At 47.8% G+C, this 26336-nt stretch overlaps 1 protein-coding gene and 1 long non-coding RNA gene across 4 annotated transcripts in view; one reads left to right on the top strand and one right to left on the bottom strand.

Moving 5' to 3' along the window:
• The window catches only part of CCDC191 (coiled-coil domain containing 191), a 36219-nt gene that overhangs the window by 8771 nt on the left and 1112 nt on the right, over positions 1 to 26336 (bottom strand). Inside the window, exons 3-11 of one of the 3 annotated variants that reach the window (XM_045001373.1) lie at positions 24914 to 25055; positions 22287 to 22433; positions 21589 to 21767; positions 15855 to 16078; positions 14924 to 15074; positions 12370 to 12560; positions 11147 to 11396; positions 9151 to 9626; positions 8428 to 8522 (exon numbers count right to left, since the gene is read on the bottom strand). In XM_045001373.1, coding sequence (XP_044857308.1) covers positions 8428 to 8522; positions 9151 to 9626; positions 11147 to 11396; positions 12370 to 12560; positions 14924 to 15074; positions 15855 to 16078; positions 21589 to 21767; positions 22287 to 22433; positions 24914 to 25055 — 1855 coding nt within the window. The remainder of the gene's footprint in view (positions 1 to 8427; positions 8523 to 9150; positions 9627 to 11146; positions 11397 to 12369; positions 12561 to 14923; positions 15075 to 15854; positions 16079 to 21588; positions 21768 to 22286; positions 22434 to 24913; positions 25056 to 26336) is intronic. The other 2 variants (XM_045001378.1, XM_045001385.1) reach the window with 2 other exon arrangements.
• On the top strand, positions 3637 to 25048 carry LOC123361437. The gene is made up of 3 exons (XR_006576166.1): positions 3637 to 3959; positions 22309 to 22438; positions 24813 to 25048. It is a non-coding gene; the product is annotated as an uncharacterized LOC123361437 (long non-coding RNA).

Below are 26336 nucleotides of genomic sequence, written 5' to 3'. Positions count from 1 at the left end.
ATAAACCATGCCTAGATGGTCAGCTTCCACCCATCAGATCCGGGATCACAAAGATCACAGAAAGCCCTGGGGGTTCACGTATCTGAGTGAACAATTGATTTGAGACCAGAGGTTAGTCCAGGGGTAGGCAACCTATGGCACACGTGCCAAAGGTGGCACGCGAGCTGATTTTCAGTGGCACTCACACTGCCCGGGTCCTGGCCACCGGTCCAGGGGGCTCTGCATTTTAATTTAATTTTAAATGAAGCTTCTTAAACATTTTTAAAACCGTATTTACTTTACATACAACAATAGTTTAGTTATATATCATAGACTTATAGAGAGAGACCTTCTAAAAATGTTAAAATGTATTACTGGCATGTGAAACCTTAAATTAGAGTGAATAAATGAAAACTCAGCACACCACTTCTGAAAGGTTGCCAACCCCTGGGTTAGTCCATGGCAGAGTGATTGGGCTGACTTTTGACCTCTACTGTTCAAAAAGTCACAGCTTACCACATAGTACTAGAGTTAAAACGGCGAGAACTAAGAGAGAGGGCATAAGCTAAAAAGGCCTCGCAGCAAATGTCAGCCTGATGCATGTATCATAGCAAAGCTCCTACCCAAGGCTATAAGATGGGCGTCTCTTATTGAGTGGAGAAAGCTGGGTAATGGGCATGATAGGAGAGGCCTTTGCTCTACACTCCTCAAAAGTGATGAGTTTTGTCCTAAGTACAAAAAGACAAAGTGTCCAAGGATGGGACTGAATAGATTCCCTCTCTCTGTGGTAACTGAAAACGGACTTACAAGGCAGGGAGCAGAGATAGAGTTGCCAGCATGACAATGAAGAGACAATCGGGCATGGTCCCTAGGTTTTACTCTTCTATTCTCAGGCCATCCACATAAAACATCCTTGTCACAGCGTGGCTGGCACTTTAAAGAAGATGGGTCTCAGGCAGGGGTGAGCTGGAGCCGGTTCGCACCGGTTCGCACGAACCCGTTGTTAAATTTAGAAGCGGTTTTAGAACCGCTTGTTAACTAGCTTCCCTGCGAGGGAAGCTTTGATGGGCTCTGCCTGGGAAGCCTGTAATTCCTCCTCCCGGCCGCCGGGGGGCGCTGCGCTGTGCTGTGCTGCGAGAGCCATGTGAGCTGCCTCCTGGCCCTGTTGCTGCTCCTGCTCTTTGGACCTCTGGCCCTGGGTCCCTGGCTGCGTCCTGCTGCCCCCAGCCAGCCCCTGCCCCCCTGCCCACAGCCACCCCCAGCCAGCCTCTGCTCCCCTGCCCACAGCCACCCGCAGCCACCCCCTGCCCCCAGCCACCCCCAGCCACCCCCTGCCCCCAGCCACCCCCAGCCAGCCCCTGCCCACAGCCACCCCCTGCCCCCAGCCACCCCCAGCCAGCCCCTGCCCACAGCCACCCCTTGCCCCCAGCCACCCACAGCCAGCCCCTGCCCACAGCCACCCACAGCCAGCCCCTGCCCACAGCCAGCCCCTGCCCGCAGCCAGCCCCTGCCACCCCTGCCCACAGCCACCCCCTGCCCACAGCTACCCCCTGCCCCTCCCGCCCCCAGCCACCCCCAGCCAGCCCCTGCCCACAGCCCCCCCCTGCCCCCCGCCACCCCCAGCCAGCCCCGGCCCCCAGCCACCCGCAGCCAGCCCCTGCCCACAGCCACCCTCTGCCCGCAGCTACCCCCTGCACCTCCCGCCCCCAGCCACCCCCAGCCAGCCCCTGCCCACAGCCCCCCCCCTGCCCCCAGCCACCCCCAGCCCACAGCCACCCCCAGCCAGCCCCTGCCCCCAGCCACCCGCAGCCAGCCCCTGCCCACAGCCACCCGCAGCCAGCCCCTGCCCACAGCCACCCTCTGCCCGCAGCCAGCCCTTGCCACAGCCAGCCTCTGCCCGCAGCCAGCCTCTGCCCGCAGCTCCTGCCACAGCCACCCCCTGCCTGCAGCCAGCCTCTGCCCACAGCCACCCGCAGCCACCCCCTGCCCACAGCCACCCGCAGCCCGCCCGTCTGCATCACCTGCCCACAGCCAGCCCGTGTCACTCCCTGCCTCCAGCTAGCCCTGCCCCACGCCCCTATCTGCAGCCAGCCCCACATCCACTGGTGCCCTGCAGTTCCCAGGGCAGTAACCCTGCACACCTGCTTTAATGAGGGGGGGGCAGGGAGCAGCTGGGACCCACACATGTGCACACCCTAGAGTGACCAGACAGCAAGTGTGAAAAATCGGGACGGGGGTGAGGGGTAATAGGAGCCTATATAAGAAAAAGACCCAAAAATTGAGACTGTCCCTGATCACCACCCACACATGTGAAACGGAGCTCATTTCTAGTTCAGCCCCATCTTTTTAAAAAAGAACTTTAGGTAGGGTTAAAATACATCTGTATTTTCCTGGACATGTCAGGCTTTTCAGTTCTTAATCACCTCCTGGGAAAATATGGACGTATGGTAACCCTATTGGTACAAAAAATACATGCTGTCGCACATCCCTTAAATCAGAACTTTTTATAGGGAACCCGTTGTTAAGATTTTGGCAGCTCATCACTGGTCTCAGGCAGTGCTTAATGTGTGCCAGGGCTAGCCAGGGCTGAGCCTCAGCACCTCTAGGCTTCCCAGTTCATAGCCCCAGCACCTCAGGGCTTGCTGCATCAGTTATAAATGTAAAAAAATTGCTTGAGCCCCAGTACTTCTTTCATTATAAATTAAGCACTGGTCTCAGCCCCACCTGTGACATGGCCAACTGCACTCCCCAGGTGGGGACATGTGATTCAATTAGGGCCTCTTGGATAAATGAGGGAGGGGTCTGGACAGAGAGTTGACCCAGAGGTAGCAGGGGAGAGAAACTTCATCAGTGGCCCAGCTGCTGAGAGCACCTAGGCTCTTGCAGGGACCCTGAGAAACCAGGAAAGCAGCAGCAGAGGGGTTTGCCTGATGACCTCCTGGAGCCAGAGAACTGGACAAGGCAGGCAGAGGCCTGGGTAGGAAAAGCCTGGGAGTGGTTGCTTCAATTATTTTTGAGACCTTAAAGATGGTTTGAATTATTCTGAACTTTCTGTTAATAAACCAGACCCCAAGAAGGGCTGTTCTTATTGGACATGTGACAAGACTCCAGGAGTGGAAACTGAGGCACGGTGCCACAGAGCTGCCACAAGGGGGTGCTTAGGAGGCAGCTCTTGTTGCAACCCTCAAGATCCAGCCTCTCCATCCTACAATGGCTGGGGCTGTTACCTCCCTTACCAATAAAAACTGGCATTACTCATCAGTCAGACTTTGAGAACAGTCCCATGGAGAATTTTTTTTTCCTGATCCTTCTGTTTGGGCGCAGAGGTGCAATTTAGCTGATTGAAGGGGAACTGCAATGGGATCTCCAAGAGACCTGGACAGATTGGCTGGTGAGAGAGGTAAAATCCAAGGGTTCAGTCCTGGAGATGTTACTCATGCAAGCAGCTTCCTTGGCTTATTCACAAGGACTTCAGGATGGAGCTGTTCATGTTATTCTGACTCTTGGGGTATGTGTACAGTTATTGAGATGCCACTGCTTCTCACATGGCTTTTGTGAGATCAGTTGAAATGCAGCACTCTCATTGGTCAGCAGAGAGGGTGAAATCATCATCAAGGTGTCATAGTGCTCATGACCTCATCTCTCCTGTATGTTCTGTCAGAACTAGTCTCTGCCCCTCAGTGTCAGAGTGAGGCAGTGACAGGTGCAGCCAACAACCAAAGGCAGTTCAGTCTTTTTAACACAGTAAAGAAATTGCTTCTCCAGTTCTGCCAGGGCATTCCCAGCCAGGCTGTTTTGCTGTTAGAGATGGGCCCAAGTCAAATGGATCTGGATTTTGATCCCCTCCTTCAAAAACTTGAGAGGAGAGTGGGGGGTGCTGGGATCTAGGGTTTTGGTTCAGCCGCATCTCTATTTGATACAGTGATAACAACAGAGCAGGGCAGTGGGAACCATCAGCAAAGCATCTCATCTTCCAATAGGTAAGTGCAATGAGTCACTGGGCTGTACTTAGCAGGAGTTAGTAGGGTCGGCTGCCCACTCCCCAGCTGTCCAGGCTTCACTCCCTCTGTGGGAGTGAGGGAGAGAAAGAAAAGGCTCACAGGTCTCCCCGAGATCTCACTAACTGATGTATCCATAATAAACACTAGAGATGGGACTGAGGTGCTAAATTTAGATCCAGATTTCAAACACCGCAGTGCCTGAATCCTGGGTTTGGTTGGATTCATTATAGGGATTGGGGGGTGAGGGTGAACAGCTCTGAAATTCTGGTCCAGATCCTGGTTCAGATTCCAAACCTCCCCAGAGTTTGGGAGTCCTTTGATCTGTGAATTTGGTTCAGGCCCCTCCCTAGTTAGTACAGCCCGATACTGGCTGAAATAAGGCAGCCTGAGAGAAAGTAAGAGACATGGGTAATGACCGAGGTGTTAAATCTATGCAACATAGCACAGAAAGGACCCATGGGCTGAGGGGACTTGATGAGTGTCGATACATTTCTGCCAGGAAACAGCATAAAGAGTGAAGAGGAATTATTCACGGCTTCATGTGGTAGTAGGAGCAGTAGCGCTGGCCAAAGCCAAAGAGGGGGAAACAGAGCTGAGACACTAGGGAAATCTATTAATAGAGAGAGGGATTGGTTATTGGAATAAACTAGCAGGGGCAGTTCCACCAGTGCAGAGATTCATGAACAGCTGAGAAAAGGCTTTAGCACAAATAGCATTTCGATGGGATTTGTAATAGTACCTAGGTGAGGTAGGAGCATAATCAAAATCAATGGGACTTGTTTCCCAGGGCACTTTTGCAGATCTCACCCATAGTCATTAAGCAGGCTTCAGACACGATGACCTATTGTCCATAACTCTTTATCAATGTTTTTCTCTCCTTTTCTCATGTATAGTTTTCTCTTTTTCATATAGTTCCTTTCCTATCTGTGTCTCCCTTCATGCCTGTCTTGAACTTTCTGGCTTAGTGGATCTTCTATTCTATATCCGTTTGCCTCTTTTTAATAATTGCAAAGCATCTTGGTTAAGATTGATTTTTTACTGACAAGTACTGGCCCAAGGGTGTTTCCTGGCCCTATTGTGCATGATTCTATGGACTCCGTTGCCTTGACTGGAACCAGAAAACTAGTTGTAAAAGGAAGAACAAGGATTCAATTCTGGTGGAAGTTGGGTGGTTGAAATAGTGGACTGGAGAGACGGAACAGTCAAAATGCAGCAACCCCATAGGGGAGCTGCAATTCAAAAGGGCTGTCTCAATGAGGATGGCACCGTATTTCTATCACTTAACCTGTTAACCTGACAGGCTGCACCCGGGGGACAGCCAGGACTGAAAGACTAATTGATGATGAAGCCCAGCTGGGCAGGGGCAGGCTGAGCTTGTATACCGCCAGCAAGCTGAGACCAGAAGGGGGCTGCAGGGAAACAGTCTGCAGTTGTTCTCTGGGAGAAGGGAGGTGTGTTTGGGGCTACACAGTCTGGTGAGAAGTCAGAGGGGGAAATAGCCTCTAGTTACTCCCTGCGAGGAAGGAGTAAGGGCTGGTAAACCCAGAGAAGGGGGGGCCAGAGACTAGAGCAGGGAAGTAGGAAGGAGTCTAGGAAAATAGCAGCAGTGTCTGGGAGCAAGCAGGCTGCAGTTACTAGACACGAGGTCCCTGGACTAGAACCTGGAGTAGTGGGTGGGCCTGGGTTCCCCACCAGCTGCTGGAAGAGTAGCACAGGACCTGCCCCTGGACTGGAAGACTGTCTGGAGCAGCACGAGAACAGCTGATCCAGTGATATTTTGATACTGTAGAAGGGGAGGACTGTACAGTGGCCTGGCCAGAAGGCTCAGCCATGAAGAGGAAGAGGGAGTTCTGGGAAGTGAGGAGGAGCACGGTGTGAGGAACTGTGGAAAGTGGGGGCATCAGACCAGAATAGAGCTAATCCAAAGACATGGCCACCGGATGTCCCCGTGGTGAGTAGCGAACCCTGTGACAGGTATCAAGTATCAGAGGGTGTAGTGAGGCGGCCTGGCTCCCGACGGCCCCAGAGGGAGAGGAACCGGAACAGCCACCTCAGTGGGCGGAGCCACCGCCACCTGTTCCCGCCCCCCGGAAGTCAAGGGGCGGGACAGGAAGTATAAAAGCCCGGCCCCAGCGCTCAGTTGGAGCCCAGCGGCCGGAGAGGACAGACGCTCCTGATCGGGCTCCTGCTGGACCGAGCCTGCCCCGAGCCAGGTACCCAGACGTGGACGGACCGAGCCTGCCCCGAGCCAGGTACCCTGACGTGGACGGACTGAGCCTCCCTCGAGCCAGGTACCCCGAGGTGGACTGGCCGAGCCTGCCCCGAACCCGGTACCCTGAGGAGCGGCCCGAGCGTCACCCTGACCCGAGTCCGGAGGAGCAGCCCGACCTAGACAGCCCTCAGCACGCCGAGGAGCCCATGGTGTGGGACCCCGCGGCCGAGCCCAGCGATGAGCAGGTACCCGAGGAGGGGGAGATGGAATGTAGCCCGGGGGTAGCTGACCCCTGTCCGGCTGAGGGCACCGACGCGCCCATGTCAGTGTGTTGCGGCCAGGATCCCCACTGACTGCAGCGGATCCACGCCGCTGCTAGGGCCCCGGGCTGGGACACAGTGGAGTGGGTGGGCCTGTGTCCCCCCTGCCACCCCACTCACGGGTGGCAGACTCCTCCCTCCTACCAGCGTTCAGGCAGAGAAGCCTGCACTTACCTGGGCTTCCTGAACTATTGCTGTAGCTCAGCTCCTGCTACAAGGACCTGAGCCTTGAACGATTGTTTATTGCCCCGCCCTGACTAAGGGCCTGGGCTTCCTGAACTATTGCTGTGGTTCAGCTCCTGCTACAAGGACCTGAGCTCTGAGACTGTTGCTACTGCTCGGCTCCTGAGGCAAGGACCGGAGCCCTAAACCTAGTACTGGGTGTTTGGTGCCCCGCCCTGACTGAGGGCCTGGGCTTGCTAGTGCCCCTGTGTGTTCAGCTCCTGCTGAGAGGATCTGAGCTCAGGACTGCGGTGTTACAGCCCCGCCCTGATTGAGGGCCTGGGCTTAGCTTGTTAACTTTATTACTGCTCAGCCTGCAGGAAGGCTCTGAGCCCCCTGGACTCTTGCGTGCTGTCCCGCCCTGAGCTAGGGCTTGGGGCTTACTGACTTTGTGATTGCTCAGCTCCGGCTGCAAGGACCGGAGCTTAGAACTGGTTTGCTGCCCCGCCCTGAATGAGGGCCGGGGCCTATTGACTTTATTGGTGCTCAGCCTGCAGGAAGGATCTGAGCCTAGACCTAGTGTTTGCTGCCCGCCCTGACTGAGGGCTGGGACTCATTACAGTGACCGTGTGCCTTCTGTTCAGCCCCTGCCTGAGGGGCAGAACCCCGAGACCTTCCAAACCCGAAGACTGATTTGGGCCGTGTAGTGAGGCGGCCTGGCTCCCGACGGCCCCTGAGAGGGCACGGCCCCAACTTCAGACTATTACAGAGGGGTAGCCCTGTTAGTCTGGATCTGTAAAAAGCGATAGAGTCCTGTGGCACCTTACAGACTAACAGACGTATTGGAGCATACGTCTGATGAAGTGGGTATTCACCCACAAAAGCTTATGCTCCACTATGTCTGTTAGTCACTGGGATGTCTGTAGAGAAACACCCATTAATGCAGGAGAAGTGCTTACCCGCCTAGAGCAGCAGAGAGTCTGAGTGAAGCAAACTGTGGGATATCTAGGCTCATGCACTAAAGATGCTGAAGACACGCTTGGGCGCTGAAAAGGCTGCAGCCAGGCAGGCACCACAGCCAAAAAACCATGTTACTGAATTTTTGTTATTCCTAGGTCTGTTTAAAATATTACTGTGGCCACCTTTTGGGAAACCTTTCAAGCAGGCTAAGGCCTTACGTAAGTTTATACAACGCTACAGGCCCTGGGAATGGTTAAAGGAACATGATATTGCTTTAATAAATGCAACCTCCTCATCTCTGATGACATTTACACATCACTCGATATAGACTGCGGGAAGGGGGAAGGGTGTGAAATCACATGGGATGGCAAATGGGAAGGGAAGCCAGACAGCTTTTGTCTCTACAGCTTTTAGCCTGCAGTGAAAGGGATAAAGCGTGAAGTGAACAAGATGCCAGCTCTATAATTTCTTGCAGAAAAATCAAGCCTGGTCTTTGGGGACAACGACGCACTTTGGTTTACTGACCACAAACCACAGAACTTGCAAGGACCCATATGCTCCAAATGCCTGACTTGGATATTAAAGGGCCAGACCCTGTAACAAGCTGCCAGTGCATGCTTAAAGCAACCCATCCTGTTGTTGTTTAGTAGCTTTGATCCTGCTGGGAGGGGATCGAGTGGGTTTTGCTCATGCCCTGTTGAACACCCATATGGAGGAGGGATGTGGACAGGAAAGAGACGCTATTCTCTGGGAAGAGGGCAGGAATGGCCTTTACTACCAAGCAGAACGATACCTTTCAGTATGGGATGAGCTGAGGTCAGTAGATTTGAGCTCCTCCTGCTTTGGGTCACTGTCTTTGTGCTCTCTGGCCCCAAAGGCACAGGTGAACTGTGAAGTGAAAGAGAAAAGAAACTAGTATCATCACCTTGTGTATAATAATCAAGGGTGAGAGTCGGGATTCATGGCTTCTATTCTCAGTTTTGCTGCAGTCTCATTCTGTGACCTTGGGGAAATCACTCAGCCTCTCTCGGTCCCAGTTTCCCCATATGTAAAACAGGGTTAATGACATATTCCTACATCACAAGCGGGTTGTGAGACTCAAGTAATTAGCGCCTGTGAAGTGTTTTAAGATCCTTGGCCGAAGGATGTTACAGAAGCACAAAGTACTGATAGTGTTGTTGTACTAAATAAATCCAGTTTGCTCCTATCTTTAACAACAACAGAGCATTTTGCATCCCAAGGTGCCTTACAAGTTTAACATGCCTTCGGGGCAATGCAAAGCAGTCAGAGCAGTATCAAGGATCTGGCCCAGCTAACACCAGGCTTGGCACTGGCTCAAAAGGAAGAGAGCAACATCTAGTGCACCATTAACACCACTTTCAGCTGCACAGAGGTATTATGTGGAGGTCTACCATGCAAGTGCTGACCCAAATGACCTTATTCGGTTTGTGAGCGGGAGTAAGGTGCTCTGGATAGTACAGTCCACCCGCACTATGGCTCGGTAAGGTGGCTGTACCTTAAAGATGAGACACTCTTGGAGCTTGATGGATCCCCTCTCTTGAGCATTTTTTCCTTAGTTTTTGGGACTGGATTGTTGAGTGCCATGGTGACAGCTGTGGCTTGCTCCGCCTCTTGCTTAGCCCTCCTCAGCCGTTGGTTTCCCTGCAGTTCGAGGATCACCTCCCGCTGTTCTTGAAGCTGCCTCCTCTGCTCCTCAATCAGCTGCTGCTGGAAGGCATGGCGGTGCTCAAAGTGGCCCCTGAAGGCAGGGGCCACTTTTTTGCCAGGTGCCTCAAACCATTGTATGGGACTAACAGTTTGATTACTGGATTTGGCGTGATCCTGTGAATTCACAGCAGCGTGTTGTAGGGTAACCTGCCAGGCATACTTGGGCTTCTTGCATGAACGAAGACTAGGGGTCTGACCAGCATCCCAACAACAGGATTCTACAGGATTGATGGGCTCCTCCTGAAGAAGGGGCGTTTCAGTCACCTGCAAGGGAAGAATTCTGCACTGACTGAAGTCAAGACCTCTGCTGCCATTGAAGAGCTAGGAGCATTTTTCTGAATGGAGCAACAGTGAAATCAGTCTGAGAGGCAGGGTAACCTCAGGTGTGTACTCGTGATACAATTCTTACCAATTGTAGTGCTGTCCCAGGGTGGGAGGAGGTACAGGAGCTACAAGGTTGCTCTACACAATCCAAGACTCCTGAACTGGCCAACTCCATCTGGTTTATGGCTGGTATGTACCCGTGGGGCATCAGACAGGATTCTTATGGGGAGGCCCTGTGGCTCAGAATTTTTGTAATGCAGTTGATGACACGGGGGATATTAATTCAGTGAGTGGGTCTAAACCCAAACAACGTTAATGCAAGCTTATTTGGACTGAGGTGTTCTGATTAGCCATTAAGGCTAAGATTAAAAGAAACGCAGCTGCGACAAGGTGGTCTACAGGACCAATCTGGCTAATTAAGGAAAACGTAAAAGGGACTGATTCACTATGATACTCCTCTAGCTTTACACCACAAAGCTGCACTGAAATTAAAGTAGTTACACGGTCATAAAACTAGAGCATGGTGACAAACCGGGCCCAAACTTTAAGACATGTGGCCTCCCCTCTTAGAATTGTATGATTAGTGAATACTTAAGTCTCAGATCTACTTCTTAGGCCAAATTCTGCCCTCAATTACAAATATGACGCTCCCATTAGAATGGTGTATCTCAGTGAAGAAACTGTCCCACTGGGGTTGCAAGATGGAACTGGGGAATTTTGCTTTCACTTATCCCCATGCAACCCCACTGAGCTCAGAGGTTACATTGGTATAAATGAAGGAAAAGTTTGGCCGGATGTGAATATATATTCATTTTTCATTATTTATCTATATTATGGTAGCACCTGAAGCCCCAATCAAGTATCAGGGCCCTGTTATGCTAGGAACGATACACACCTAAGGAAGATGGTCCTGCCTGACAGCTTACAATCCAATTGTGCGCATACTTATTCTTTTCTTTGATGTGCATTACCTGGATACTTCCTGGGCCAAATTCAGCTCTCTCAGTTTTTAAAGTCGAGAGGGTTACACTCTGTTTAATCAAGGGCAGAATTTAGCACTTTCTTCTAATACCCTGGTTTTAGTCAACATATATGGTTCTTTGGCATATGGAGTCATTTAAAAAAAAGAAAGTGACTTTAATCTTCCTTCAGAAGAGATCCCAAGGGCGCATGCCTCAATTTGGTAGATGATATATGGTGGGATTATACTTTGAAAGCACTAGAGGCGGATTTATTTTTGTAAAGTCTACTACCTTCCCATCCACCTCTGATCTTTAACGACTTGTTTCTAGAGTGCTTGAACTACTGCTGAAATGTGCACATGACATCGCAGGTACATGAAGCTGCACTAGGAGAGTGCCCATCCCTGTGTCATAAAACACCAGAGGTTAACTTTTAGAGCTATGATTAATCACTGTGGGAGGGACTGGGATGAGGAAACATATGGGAAAGAACTTTACCTCCTCTTGCCTCACAGGTTGATCCGGGGTCACCTGTCTCGTCCTGGTCCTGCCGACATCCCATGATCCATCTGTGCCAAGTTTCCCCACTGATGCTGCCTCCAGCAGCTGCGCCATCTTCTTCCTAGTTTCCTCCTGTCTCAGTTGTAGCTCTCTCTTTTCAGCCTCGGCTCGGCTCCAGAGCTGCCACTCTATAAAGCAGCACCGTAAAACCTGTTTCCGGTTATGCTCAATAGCCAACTGTTTTTTCCTGGAAAATAAAGCACTTCCATTAACAGACATTGAACAGGCCTCTCTTAGCCTGCTTAAAATTAATATACCCCACTCTTATCTAGCACTTCTCATCAGTGGATCTCCAAGGGCTTTACAAAGGAACTGAATGTCATTATCCCCATTTTAAAGATGGGGAAATGGAGACACCAAGATCTGAAGTGACTTGCCCAAGGACACGCAGCAGGCTAGTGGCAGAGCTGGGCCTAAAACCCAAGTCTCCTAAGTCCCATCCTAGTGCTCTATCCATTAGGCCACACTGTCTCTCCAGGTGGTGGCATTTACCAAATGGGTGGAGCAATCCAGAAGACGTCATAAGATTTCATATTTTTCTGAGTTCTGCTTGATATCACTTGATTCTGGAAGACTTTGAAAACTATCCACTATTTAAATATAGTTCTTTAAATATATTTTCCTGCTTGTTTTACAGTCCCCATCCATTCTTATCTTTGTGCTATAAGAGGAGTAAAAGGGATACACTGTTGCCCTCTCCAGCTGTCTGGAGATGAGGGATAGTCCCACTTGCAGAATATGCTGCTGTCTATGGGGAGTCCAACCAGCAAGCTCCTTCTTGAAGGCATCAGGCCTAACTAATCGCTAATGTAATTCCAATCAATGACTGGATTAATCAGGGTTGAATTTGGCTCTTCACGTGCTTGGGGCCTGGAGGAAAGAGTGAGCCAACGAGGGAGGTTCCATGAAGGACACCCAAACAGAGAAATTGGAGGTTGTTGGAAAGAGGTGTTCGAGTCCCTGCTCAGATCCAGCTTCGTTTCAGTCTATGCCATGGTGTCTCCAACTGCAGGTGACGTGTAGATTTACTAGAAACAAGACTTTCCACACACACATAACAGACCATACCATTACACAACCCTCCGCTTAGCACAAGACTCTGTTTGAAGGCTGCTAGCTTCTCTGTGAGAAGGAAGCTTCCATAGGCTAAGGGCCACTACCTGTTTTGATCCCTGAGATGAGTCTCCAACTGCTCAGTCTCTTGCTCCAGCTTCTGGACCCATGTATAGTCCCTCCAGGCTCGCAGGGCCTTCAGCTGGCACTTCCAGTCAGCAAGGGCCCTGGCTTTCCCCATTTTAATCCTATGATCCAGAATGAATTTGTACCAAGCGGAGAAATGCTGCTGTAGGCACTGCAGTGAAAAGTTATATAGAGCCAGTGAGCAAGAACATTTCATCACACAAGTGCTGATCCTCACAATCCTTCCCTTGGCCTTTCCTTTTGAACAACCTTATATCTTCAAATCCCCAACAAACACTTCCGGGGGGCAGAGAACTAATGTGAAGAGAACGATGCTTATTGTGCAGTTCTACTGTGAAAACTGACTGTAAAAATAGCATCACGGGACTCCATGTTTATTGTTTCATGGTGACTCCAAAGCAAAATGTGCTCAGTTTACAAGTAAAAAGGAATAAACCATGAGAGAGAAATATAAATTCTAGAATCAGGATTGTCCCTAAATCTAGAAAGCATAAGATTCTAGAGAAGACTGCCCTCTATGTAGAACTTTTTCAAACTACTCCATAAACTATAAGCTGCTCTTTAAAGACCAAGCACAAACAAGACAATTCCCAGTGCTAAACTTTACAATGTGACCTAGACTCACCCTCATTTCACTGGGAAGCTAAAGTTTTCTCCCAAGGAGTAATCATACTGGCTGCCTCTAGAAGTGATTTATCTTGGACAGAAGAGCGATTTGCTATCTAATCTACCTCTTAATTCTAGCCCTGTCACCGGAGATGCTGTTCATTTTGATCCTCCAAGTGGGTCAACTCATAATTCCTCAGCTGTTCCTCTTCTGTCATAATGTACTGTATTAATTGCATCAACATTCTCAGACATGGAAATCCAAACAGAGAATTATGAAGAGGACAAAATGTCAACACACTAGCTACTTAAGCAATAATGAATCCTTCATTATTAACTTATCTCTGCTCAGCTGCAGTTTCTGCCCTTGAAAATGTACAGCTCACATTCTACCAGTCATAAATCCCCCTATAGTTTCATTTGGACTCTTTGCACCCTGTCTTAAATTGTGGTGTAGTGTTGCTGTGCACATTCCCTCCAGCAGCAGTGGCATTTGAGTTATAGACAAAGTGATCCTTCAGGATAGCTGGCTTCTCAATTTGAGTGCTAGGATTCTTCTGTGTTAAATGTGCTACAGGTATATATCATGTAAGGGATGATTACTTATATATTAATTAAAAACATATTATAGTGTCATTCATGCTGCCACACAAGGAACCTTATTCCTTATAATGAGCTTACTCACTCTATAGGGTGTTCAATACAAAAGGGTCTTTTCATTTCCAGATGTTTAATAAACCTAAACTTTTAGCACTGACTTTGTCTTGCTGTTTGAGATTTTCCCTTCCATTCTGCAAACTCTGTCTTTGACAATGAGCAGAAACGGCATGGGAAACGTCTGGGGAAACATAGGAGTTTCTGTGCCTGCATCTGCATTTCATGAGACAAAGTGTAGCTGGTCTCGGCATGCGGGTCTGTAAGAGACTGTTTCCTATCGGCTGTTTTAACCAAGTTGCATCACCTAAAACTGTAACTTGACGTTAAGAAGCGAGGAGACAGGTCTAGGATGTGCCATTGCAGGAAACCTGCAACTTTGTGGCCAGTCAACATTCCTTTCCTGGGCTATTTTTCTGAATTATGAGGGGTGGGAGAAAGTACTTAGGGCATATGTCCAACAGCGAACCACGGCCACTGGGCGCTGCGGGGGACCGTAGCTACAGATGGTCAACGTCAGCAAAATGTCTCGCGGCCTGCAATCAGATTACCTGGCTGGGCCACATGCGGCTCGTGGGCTGCAGGTTGCCCACCACTGCTCTTGGGGCTTTCCCAAGGGGCCACAGTGCTTCGTGGAATCTGCACAGCCCCACCCCCTGGCCTGCTTCAGCCTACTCCCACCTTTTCCTATGCCAAGGAATGAGGGGGTCCTCACAGGGCAGCCTTATGGCAGGCTCCACAGTGCTTATAGCAGAAGTGGGTCTTTTAGGGCCTCTTTATACCACTCCAGACCTTTTACTTGGTGCTGAAGGGCTGGACTTGGGGTGAGGATCTCATCATGAGTTTTTCAAGGCACCCTCTGTGTGTCTGCTTGATCTATCACACTGGGCTGCTCTCTGCCCACAACTGCTCCAAAAGTGAAGTTTTACCCACAACTCCCTTTGATGCCCCACTGGAGAAACTGAGGCACAGAGACATTAAGTGACTTGCCCGTGGACACCCAGCAACAGAATAAGGATTAAGATTCAGGAGTCCCTTGCTCCCAGTTCCCTGTTCTAACCATTCGGAAACAGCTTCCCAAGCCATTCTCTACTTTCTCTCTCAATGGATCGTTTATCTTACTCTCCCTACACAGGACACTCAGGAGGAGGCAGAAGGCCTGGCAGCCGGGACTTTTGACTTCAGTGAGAGTTGCGTGAGCACATAGCTGAGGGCAGAATTTGGCTCAGAGTGCTACAGGAGGAGGATGCTCACTCTCTGGTTTTCACTGTAAATCTTGCTCAGCAGCTCTTGCAATCTCCTTTGTTTCTCCTCTTTCTCCTGCTTCAGGGGCTTTGATGTAGTGTGAGACAGGCCCACCGCTGCCAGTTTCTGAGCTTGTTCTAATTCTTGCCTCTTCCTCTCTCTGCAAGTAAGACAAAACACCAAGAACCAAAGGTAGAGAGTAAATAAAGGGAGTACTGCGGTATGGGTCTCACCCCCTTCTGAACCAATCCTGTGAGAATGACCTCTGTAGCTTTGACAGATGATAGCTACTGAAGCCCAGCCTTTATAGAGAACAGGGGTAGCTTTGGGATTTGGGCGCCTGGTGCCCATGAGCTACACAAATTCAACACAGTCAGGAAGGGGTTCCAGTACACAGCAGTAAGAGGGAATTGGGATGTCAAGAAAGCACATATGGAGAACTAGGATCTCATAGATACCTATGGAGATAAGTGGCCATCACAGGGCCCCTTGTGGGCCGCAGCCCTATGGAGCTCCTAAGCTCAGCAGAAGCAAAGACTCTGCCTCTGCAGAGCTTTGAGCTCCATCGGACAGGCACGTACTTTCCCCTCTCTAAAGAGAGGATGTCTCCAATTTTAAATGCCAGAGTTTTGATGTGTACAAGTTAATAGATGTCGGCATTTGATTCCTTCTTTCAATCTGTCAGCTTCTGTGATGTAACTAGAGACAGTAATGATGCTGCCTCCAGGATTAGTCATTTAAAAATATATACATTATGAGAGGTCAGGGCCCCAGGAGGCAGTTTTCCTTTGAGACTACCATGTCTTCTATTTTTAGACAGCTCACTGCAGCCAGAAGCTGATGACTGAAGAAATTCCCTATCATTTGAGGTTCATAGGCCCTGTAGCCCAAATGACTAGATGGAGCTCGAGTTCCACTCTCCCTCCCCACCCCATCTTACATTCTTCGTGCTTCTCCCATGATGTGCCTTTTCTCTGCCATCTCCTTCCGCAGCTTCACCATCTCCCGCTGGATCTCCTCCTCCTCCTTCCTGGCCTTCAGAGCCTGCCTTTTGTTCTCCTCCTGCACTCGCTGCTTGGCCTCAGCCAGGGCTAGTTTTTTCAGGGTCTTTTCTCGTCTCCGGAGCTCTAGCTCCTTCTGACGCCTTAAACAGTTTTCTTTAACCTGAGAAGGAAGAGCACAGCAATGAGTCAAGGCAGCGGTAGTGACAAGAGTTCTATCATCTGAAGAAAGGCTTCTGGGAGTCTCTCTGAACTGAGAGGGTGGGTTTCAATCAGGTTGCCAATACACAGATGGCCACACCACACAAAATCTCATTCTTTCCTTGTACTCCCCAATTGATCTGTCTGTTTCCCACCTGTTGTCTCTTGTCCTACACTTAGACTGTAAGGTCTGTGGGGCACGGACTGTCTTTTTGTTCATGTTTGTACAGTACCTAGCACATTGGGGTCCTGGTCCCTGGCTGGGGCTTCTGGGTGCAATGATGATGATAATAATTAATAAGAAGCTATCATCTCTATATTTGGCATTAACTGGATATAATTGTGTTCTTAGGCACACCAGTGGGGGGGGGTGGGATGGGGTATGTGAACCCCACACTGGCCAAGAAGGGGTTAACACAGGGGTGGGCAAACTTTTTGGCCTGAGGGCTGCATTGGGTTTCATAAATTGTATGGCGGGCCGGTTAGGGGAGGGGGTTGGTGGCCCGGCCCCAACCTCCTATCTGCCCCCCCCCACCCTCCCGACTCCTGCCCCATCCAACCTCCCCTGCTCCCTGACCCGACTGCCCCCAGACCCCTGCTGCCCCATCCAACCCCCCCCCCCACTGTTCCTGACTGCCCCCTGGAACCCCTGCCCCCATTCAACCCATTTCCCCCTGGACCACCATCCACACCCCTGCCCCCTGACCAGCACCCCAAACTCCCCTGCCCTCTATCCAACTTCCCCCTGCTCCCTGCCCCCTTACCGCACTGCCTGGAGCACAGTGCGCTACAGCCACGCCACCCGCTGGAGCTGGGCCACGCTGCTGCCACTACGCAGCTGAGAGCACCAGGCCAGGCCGGGCTCTGCAGCTGCGCTGCCCCAGGAGCTCACAGCCCCACCGCCCAGAGCATTGTGCCAGCGGCAGAGCAAGCGAGCTGAGGCTGCGGGGGACGGGGGTGAGCCTCCCGGGCCAGGAGCTCGGGGACCGGGCAGGACAGCCCCACGGGCCGGATGTGGTCCACGGGCCATAGTTTGCCCACCCCTGGGTTAACAAGCTGTAGTGTCTGCAATGAACCCCGCCCTGCTATACTTGTTTTTGAGTCAGGCCTGGAAAGAGGAGTTAAAGAGGGAAGCAGAATGGCAGCTTCTGTATTATGTGAGAAGCCTGGTTGTAGCCAGGAGCTGACTGGAGGCTATGGTCTTCTAGAGCCTCCCTGTGGGAAGGCAGGCCTGATGCTGACTGTGGTTTAATTTGTTACCAGGTACCCACTGGTGGGCATTAAAGCAAGCTGCTGCAGCTGGGGTCAGCCTGAAAGCAATGGGCGCTGATCTGCTTGATGCTTCATGCAGGGGAAACTTAGGCCATAAGACTGAGATCTCTAGTCCTAATCTGGTTCACCCTGAATATGAACATTAGACTATAACATGGGCTAAGTCTGAAAGAATTCTTTGCAACTACAAAGCTCACCATCTCTACTATGAATCTGATCTCAGAACTGTACTCATGCTGTATGTATATTGATCTTTTAACCAATACTCTCTTCTTTTTTAATAAATTTTAGTTTAGTTAATAAGAATTGGCTGTAGCATGTATTTGGGGTAAAATCTGGAATATTCATTAACCTGGGAGGTAATGTGTCCGATCTTTTGGGATTGGTAGAACCTTCTTATATGTTGAATAAGGTTTTCATTAATCCTCCTCATATCTGACTTGGGTGTCTGGATGGAGGCCTGAGGCTGGGTTGCTTTAAGGGAAGGGAGTTGCTTGCTTCTGGATAACCAGTAAGGTATTATAGAAGCCATTTTGTGCTGGTTTGGTAAATCTAAGTACACCTCTACCCGGATGTAACGCTGTCCTCGGAAGTCAAAAAATCTTGCCGCGTTATAGGTGAAACCGCGTTATATCGAACTTGCTTTGATCCACCGGAGTACGCAGCCCCACCCCCCCGGAGTGCTGCTTTACCGCATTATATCTGAATTCGTGTTATATTGGGTCGCGTTATATTGGGGTAGAGGTGTATTGGAATATCCACCCGCTTTGGGGATTGTCTGTCCCATTCTTTGCAGTTCATCCTAATTGAGTGACCTCAGCGTGGCTCCCCTGGGATTCCACACACACTTGGTTCTTTAATATGGCCAATTTCAGAAAGCTGAAAACAATTATGAAACAAGTCAGCCGGGAGGAAGAATCTAAACAGAAAACAGTGAATGATAACAGGAACTGCCTAAGAGCACTCTACTAGATGCCAAAAAGCCTCATTTAAGAGGAGGCTATGCTTGTTTTAAAAAACAGCCTGTCCTTTGAGGGAAAGTGAAAGCAGCAATAAAAAGATACTACATGCAACAAATGGAAAAAAAGAAGTTAACAGTAATGAATATAATACCTTGAAGGCTAAGAACTGTAGAAAATTGGTAAGGGAAGCAAAAGTATACACAGCTAACTCTATGGAAAGTTAACAGTTAAGGATAGTACAGAACATTTTTTAAGTATATCAGAAACATAAGGAATCCTACCAATGGTATTGGTCCATTATTAGATGGAAATGGTAGAACTGTCAATAATAATGAAGAAAAAGCAGAAGCATTCAATAAATATTTCTGTTCTGTACTTGGGAAAATCCAGATGATATGTTCATATCATATGATGATGAAATATGTTCTATTCCAATGGTAACTAAGGAGGATGTTAAACAGCAGTTTTTAAAGTTACACATTTTTAAAGCAGCAAGTTCAGATAACTTGCATCCAAGTTTGAGGAACTTTCTGGATCATTAATGTTGATTTTTAATAAGTCTTAGAAATCTGGAGTAGTTTAAGAGAACTGGAAGAAAGCTAATGTTGTGCCAATATTTAAAAAGGGTAAACAGAATGACCTGAGTAATTATAGGCCTGTCAGCCTGACATCTATCCCAGGCAAAGTAGTGGAATGGTTGATATGGGACTCAATTAATAAAGTGTTAACAGAGTAATATCATTCATGCCAATCAACATGGGTTTATGCAAAACAGGTCTTGTCAAATTAACTTGATCACCCTGGAGGGTTACAAGTTTGGTTGATAAAGGTAGTAGTGTTGACGGGCAGAGTTTGTGGGGCCATACACTCAACTTGCTTGAGAGAGACAAGGTGGGTGAGGTAATATTTTATTGAACCAACTTCTGTTGGTGAGAGAGGCAAGCTTTCGCGCTTACACAGAGCTGAGACCTGAAGAAGAGCTCTGTGTAAGCTCAAAAGCTTGTCTCTCTCACCAATAGAAGTTGGTTCAATAAATGATATTACCTCACCCACTTTGTGTCTCTAATATTCCAACACAGCTACAACACTGCACTCAACTTAGTGACATTTCTGTGTGTGCGTATATGTAATGCAATAATGATCAATTCCAAAATTTATGCAAGTGTTCTAGGCATCAAAGGGCAGAACCCTACTGCTTCTGAGGAAAATCAGGAAAACCAAAAAGCGGAAAATGGAAGACATATGGAGCCCCTACCATCTCTTTAGCACAGTCACAGCTTCAAGCACCTCTGCAACTGTCTATAGATCAAACAACAGCTACCCACATACCACCACCCCATCTCAACCCTGCCTGTCCTCCCAATAGAATTTAACATGCTGACATCTTGAGGAGAAATAATTATTTATTATACTCGTTCATAAGCCAATTTTTTTTAGTAAAAAAGGGAAGCACCAGAGAAGGGGGTCGGCTTATGAACAGGTATAGAGAGGGAGAGGTGGGACACAGTCCCTCCCACCAACAGAGGGAGCAAGGAAAGGCAGCACAGCCAGCAGAGCCAGAAGGGAAGAGGTGGGGCCAGAGTCTCTCCACTTCTGGCCACGCTGCTCTCCCCCAGCCTCCAAAGCAGCCGCAGCTCCAGGGCTGGCAGGCTGCAGCTGTGCCGCTCGGCTCGGCCCCAACCCCCAGAGCAGGCTGTGGCCATGCTGGAACATGCTGCAGCTGCGCCGCCTGGTCTGGCCTGCCAGAGCAGGCTGCAGCCGTGCTGCCCGGCCTGCCGGAGCAGCTCTAGCCAAGCCAGAGACATCCTCCCCTGGCCCTCCCCAGATAAGGTGGGATGGGGAGAGTGAGGGGGTCCCTGGCTAGGGGTGGGGTCATGTGGGGGGTGGTCACAGGGGTTACTTCCCTGACTCCCAGCTTCTCCCTCCTCCCCCCCAAAAAAATTTCCCCACCAGTTGCTGTCCTGGCCTATCAGGATAAGCAGCTGGCATGCCGGGACACTTTGTTTACTTAGGTTTACCTCTGTGCCTGAGGACGCTCGAGGTAAACAAACCATCTCAGACCACCAGCGGCTTACCCTGATGGCCCAGGAGCCAAAGTTTGTTGATCCCTTATAAAAATTTTCCATTTTTACTTATCCATCTTGAGGGGGGTGTCACCTTATAAATGAACCAGCTTATGATCGAGTATATACGGTAGTCTCCCTGCTGAGAGCTGTGGAATAGCTTTGGGATGGATGCTCAGCCTGAGGGAGAGGAAAGGAGACTTCCTTCCGGCCTCCTCAAAGCCTGCTCCATGGTGTGGGAAAGACACTAGCTGTGCACCCATCCCTTCCATTCCGGGAGGAAGAAAGGTACTCTGGGGAGGAGAAAAAGGAGAGACACGGGGTATATTTTCACTTCAATTAGACATCCAGGGCTGGCCTGTGCCAGCTGACTCGGGCTCGCAGGGCTCGGCCTAAGGAGCTGTTTAATTGCAGTGCAGATGTTTCAGCTAGGGCTGTAGCCCAGCATCTGGGACCCTGTGAGGGTGGGTGATGGATACTGTAGTATAGTGGATACTGTAGCTATCTGTGAATCTCTTGTACTAAGCCTACAGGACAACTGTATAAGTTCCATATGATCTCTAAGGCCCTGACCCTACATCAGTGCTCCACAGTGCAAATGGAGGGCTAGATTAGAGGTAGGGTGATGTGAAAGCAGCATCCCATATGTAGAACAGAGCTGCATTCTGTGCAGCCCTCTGTATGCATTGGCACAACAGGGCCTGGTAAATGGCAGCACAGAGGGACACTTCAGCAAATAGGCTAAAATTGCCTCAGTAGAACAGCTACATAGCCATTTTGCAGCTTGGGTGAAGGATTCCTTCCCCCACCCATTTGCCCAGGTATGTGAGATGAGTACTAACAGAATGATTAGACTTTAATGCTTAAGAGGTTGGTTAACTGCATCTCCCTATTCAGTTAGCACTCTGCTTACTCCTGACTTGAGCAGGGAGGCTAGCAAAGAACAGTTGCTTGCTGCCGCTTCCTGGAGTGCGCAGATCCATGTTGGAGATGGATATTACAGCCCTGAGCTAGTGCAAATACTATCCTCATTCACAGAAATGCCTAATCCTTTTGAGAACTATCCTAATCTATTTGCGTCAATTATATCATGTGGCATTGAGTTCCATGGGTTAATACATGTTACATAAAGAGTGTTTCCTCATATCAGTTTCAATGTACTGCCTTTTCCTCACCTGCTTGTGTCTTAGCTCCATGGTAATTCGTGGGTCCCTTGTTTTTTTCTTTTCCTTGATTTCTTCAATCCTGAGGTCTTCCAATATCCCACCATCTACCACTTCATTTTGCAGAAGATTCTGCAGAAAATCCTGAACTGTGGTACTTTCCATTTCTTGTTCCAGATAACCACACAAATCTGTAACAGAAAATCCAGATCACCTCACACTAGTTTGTAATTAACAAACCTCAGAGCCTAATGCCATCAAGCATAAAGTGATTAAACAGAGAATTGCCCAGTTTGTGAATGTAATCCTGATGAAAGAAGCCATATTGATTGCACTCCATTTAACCTCAAGAATCTAAAGCAGTCTCAAATTCACTATGTTTAGATGATGATAATACTTTCCCAATCTTTACTGCCCTGCATCTGAGGATCTCAAACTGTTACACAAATCTTACAAACCTTATAGCCCTTCTCAGTTAGGGAAATATTATCTCCATGAAACACAAAGAGTTTTAGGCTTATTTCTGCAATGTCACACAGCAAGTTAATGTCCAAGCTGGGAAAAACCAAAAGCTCTACTGACCCTGGTTGTTCCTACGGAGACTATCATCTTGGTATGTACATAACTCCTGGCTTTCAAGCCTACAAACTAACCACTGTTATCCCCTTATCTTTAAAAATAAGTTAAGAAATGTTTTGTTGTGCTCTCACCATCAAACTTCTCGTACTTCAGAAAGCCAGCAGGGGTCTCTTCAGCAGGAGTAGAGTCAGCAGCAGCACCTCCAACATTCTCTTCTTGGTCACTTTCTAGCTCCAGTCTCAGTTTGGAATTCATCCAATCATTGAGCAGCTCCTGGGCTACGGTGAGAAAGGGATCAAGGGTTTTACTAGGATTAGAAACATCATAGTAAGAGTAAGATTGCGTAACAATCCTAAGAGGACAGAGTTTTGCCATGTGCTATGCAGTTTGTTTAAAAATGGCTGAAGGGTGATCTGTAAAGGAAAAACTCATTGGGTTGGTGTTTCCACACCTCTCCCATTCTTGATATGTGAATAGGCTTGAAAGTTGGAGGGGTTTTTATTTCTCTTTGTGTTATATGCATTAGAAATTGTCTAGTCTGTTTTTCCTGCAAGACTTTCTGGACAAGAAGAGAACTATTAAGATCATGACATCATAGATACCAATAAGGTGAAACCTGAGTGATAGATCAAGTGAATTTTTTTTTAACTGACTCCTTAAAACATTTGGATTTTCACTCAGGCCCTGATCCTGCAAATGCGTACATGTAGCCTCAACAGGACTACATATGGGCATAAAATTAAAACCATATGTAAGTCTGTTTCTAGGAATGAGACAATTTGTTTGTTTGTTTTGTTTTGTTGGCTAATACTTAGTTAACTCAAATGCCTGACAGTTGGAAGAAAGGCTTTTTAAAAAAAAAAATACAAAACCCTACTCCTTTAATTAAGCACTAAGAAAGCACTCACTCCAAGTCTCTCTGGTACTGCAACTAAGTTATACAATAAAAATGATGGAGGATATAACTTAGCATTCCAGATATTTGTAAGGAAAAATATAAGCAACCTTTTAAAAAAACAAAGACCACCACCAACAAAAATTTCCTTTTCAGGCTTCTTTAAAGAAGTGGTCTGTGATGGGATGTGATCTGAGTTACTACAGAGAATTCTTTCCTGGGTGCTGGCTGGTGAGTCTTGCCCACATGCTCAGGGTTTAACTGATTGCCATATTTGGGGTCGGGAAGGAATTTTCCTCCAGGACAGATTGGCAGAGGCCCTGGAGGTTTTTCGCCTTCCTCTGCAGCATGGGGCACGGGTCACTTGCTGGAGGATTCTCTGCAGCTTGAGGTCTTCAAACCACAATTTGAGGACTTCAATAACTCAGACATAGGTTAGGGGTTTGTTATTGAAGTGGATGGGTGAGATTCTGTGGCCTGCATTGTGCAGGAGGTCAGACTAGATGATCATAATGGTCCCTTCTGACCTTAAAGTCTATAAGTCTATTCTAAAAAAGTTCAAAAAACCCCAAACAGACACCTACTGAAGCTTTTAAATCCCTTTCACGTCCTTTTATTCCAACTTTCAGTCTATAATTAGCCCAATTTAACAACAATGTTTATTCAATGAGAAAAACAGAAGTCAGTTTGTCCTGTAGAGGCTGTGTCATTCTTGGACAAGAGAGTGCAGACTCCTCATATTTGGAGTAAATGAGCTTTAACACTTTCCTTATCAGTATGTCTCTTAACATGGTGGGGTGACTGCAGATAATCAATATTCTTATGTATTATAATTGTGGTGCAAAGATAAAAGGCTTATAGGCAGTTCTGGAACACTCAAACAGATTACTATATGTAAAAAGAAAAAAAACCCACAAAGGCAGGGGAGGAAAAAAAGAAGGCATCTTCCATATTTCAGACACTTGCAGAGAATTAGCTCCATCTGTGAGAGACATTTGACATTATAGACAGAAATCAGAGTGTACCCAGATTTATTCATCTGTGCTATTAATAGTGCCTCATATTATTGCAAGTGAAAGAACTGACTCTGAATTTGTTAGAATGAGAACTCAGAGACCTTGTCTTTCTATTTGTTCTGTACTGTGCCTAGCACATTTTTAGGTGCTGCAAAATAATAAATATTTATAAAAATCCAATTTGCTTCCAACTCTTTTTACTGTCAGTTTACCTTTTGCATTTCCTTCGCTTTGGACAGCAGAAATAATTTAAGTTAGTTTCCCTTTTGCCTATAGACATTTAAGTTTCAGATTTGTAGTTCTACAGGGTTTGGGCTTCAACATTGCACAAGGAACATTTATTTATTTTGGGGGGGGGGGGGGCGGAAGCGTACATGGGAATGAAAAAGATCAAATACAATTTATTCATAGATTTTAAGAGACCATTTAGGTCATCTAGTCCCACCTCCTGTATAACACAAAATTTCAGCCTGTTACTCGTATATGGCTCTCAATAGCATGTGTTTGACTAAAGCATATCTTCCAAAAAGGCATCTGGTCTTGATTTGAAGACTTCAGGGAGAATCCACCACTTCCCTTGGTAGTTTGTTTCAATGGTTAATCAGCCTCACTGTTAAAAATGTGTATTTCTAATTTGGAATTGTCTGACTTCAGCTTCCAGCCATTGATTTTCATTAGGACTTTCTGCTCTAGATTAACAAGATCAAATCTAACCCATATTATGAAATATTTCTATTTGGTCTCAGGTGTTGAAAAAAGATTGGTGATACACAAATCTACCTACTGGCCCAGTTGGATTTCATAGGGTCCCTTTAAGCAGCTCTGGGCCGGTGCTATTCAAACTCACCTTCTGCATAAGCCTCATCATGATCCTGCAGCTGCTCTACTGTTTCCAGATCCATCACAGGACCACGTGGCCTTTGAGGATAAGCTGACTTTTTAAGGGAAAAAGCTTCAGAAACAGCAAACCTGGAGGCTTGTTCCACTCGCTTTAAAATAAATAAGGGAAGAAATATATTTCTTGTAACTTGCGCATACTCAGTTTCAGACACTACAGATTCCAAGTCCTGATCCTGTAAGATACTCTGGAGGAGTGGACCTCTGCATGTGTGCAAAGCATCACTGACTTCAGAGGGAGCTGCATTAATTAAGGTTCATCCATATATATATATATAGGACTGGGGCCCAAAGCATGACTAGTCTCATGGGCATGATGCTATTGATAAGGCTGAGATAGCGCTTATGTGATCAGATCCTGTCCTTAGGTGCTTATAACGTTCCAAAAATGTTACCCCATGGGGTGGAAATTTCTGAGGTTTGTTTTCAGGCCAGAGGCTGTGGTGGATTTGTTTGGGACAGAGGACAGATTTAGGCACATCCCATTTGGTTGTTTTTAAGATAAATAATGGGGGGAAAAAAGGATTACATAAAAATCTTCTGATGCTTCTTTGTGTGTGCTCAGAGCACTGAAAATGAATAGTTAGTCTTGAATCAGTATAGCACCTTTCACCCTGAAAAAGGACAAAGGGCTTTACAGATTGTATCTAAGGAACATTTCACTCTCTGGGGTTTGAGCTGGCCAGAGGCCCCCACTGACCCCAGCCTGCAGGTGCTTCTGTGTTAGAAGAGCTAAAACTGTAGCAGAAAATTGCAGCTTTTGTTTTTTAAAATAATGCCTTTCTAGACCTCATGAAGATAGCACTGAAAACATAAATCAATCAATAGGATTGAGGAAACAAGCACAATGGGATTTCACTTCTATAGCAGAAGGACCTAAACACACTCACGCATGCTTTTTATAACAAAGCATGTCCTAAGCCATCATGAAATCCCTCCCCCAAATTCTCAGGCTGACTCTTAGCATAGCAAGGTGATCACCAGGGAACAGAGATGCTTTATAAGTAGGGCTGGGGCAGACAGATCTGTGTTTCATAAGCCCATGCCAAAATGTTAAGAGGAGCTCTTATCATGCAATTGCTGTCACCTGCATGCAACTGCTGTCACCTGGAATGTGGTAGCTGTTTGACAGCCCACATCGATACTTCACAACAGTCCAGGATAGGATGTACAGAATACTGTAAGCGGGCCTAACTAGCTGAGAAAATGCAGGAAGGCAGAATGTAATTACCAAACTGGAATTTGGCCAGGATACTTGAGTTTAACACCCAGTCTTGCAAACGGTTTCACAGGATTTTTTAACAATCACTAGTAGTCTGGACCTCAAATTTACATTTCACACAAAAGAAGGAACCACCAGTAGCATAGAGACC

The sequence above is a fragment of the Mauremys mutica genome, chromosome 1 (genome assembly GCF_020497125.1).
Source record: "Mauremys mutica isolate MM-2020 ecotype Southern chromosome 1, ASM2049712v1, whole genome shotgun sequence".
In the NCBI taxonomy this organism is placed as follows: domain Eukaryota; kingdom Metazoa; phylum Chordata; order Testudines; family Geoemydidae; genus Mauremys; species Mauremys mutica.
The sequence above is the reverse complement of the archived record's forward strand: the minus strand, read 5'-3'. Positions and strand labels throughout refer to the sequence as shown.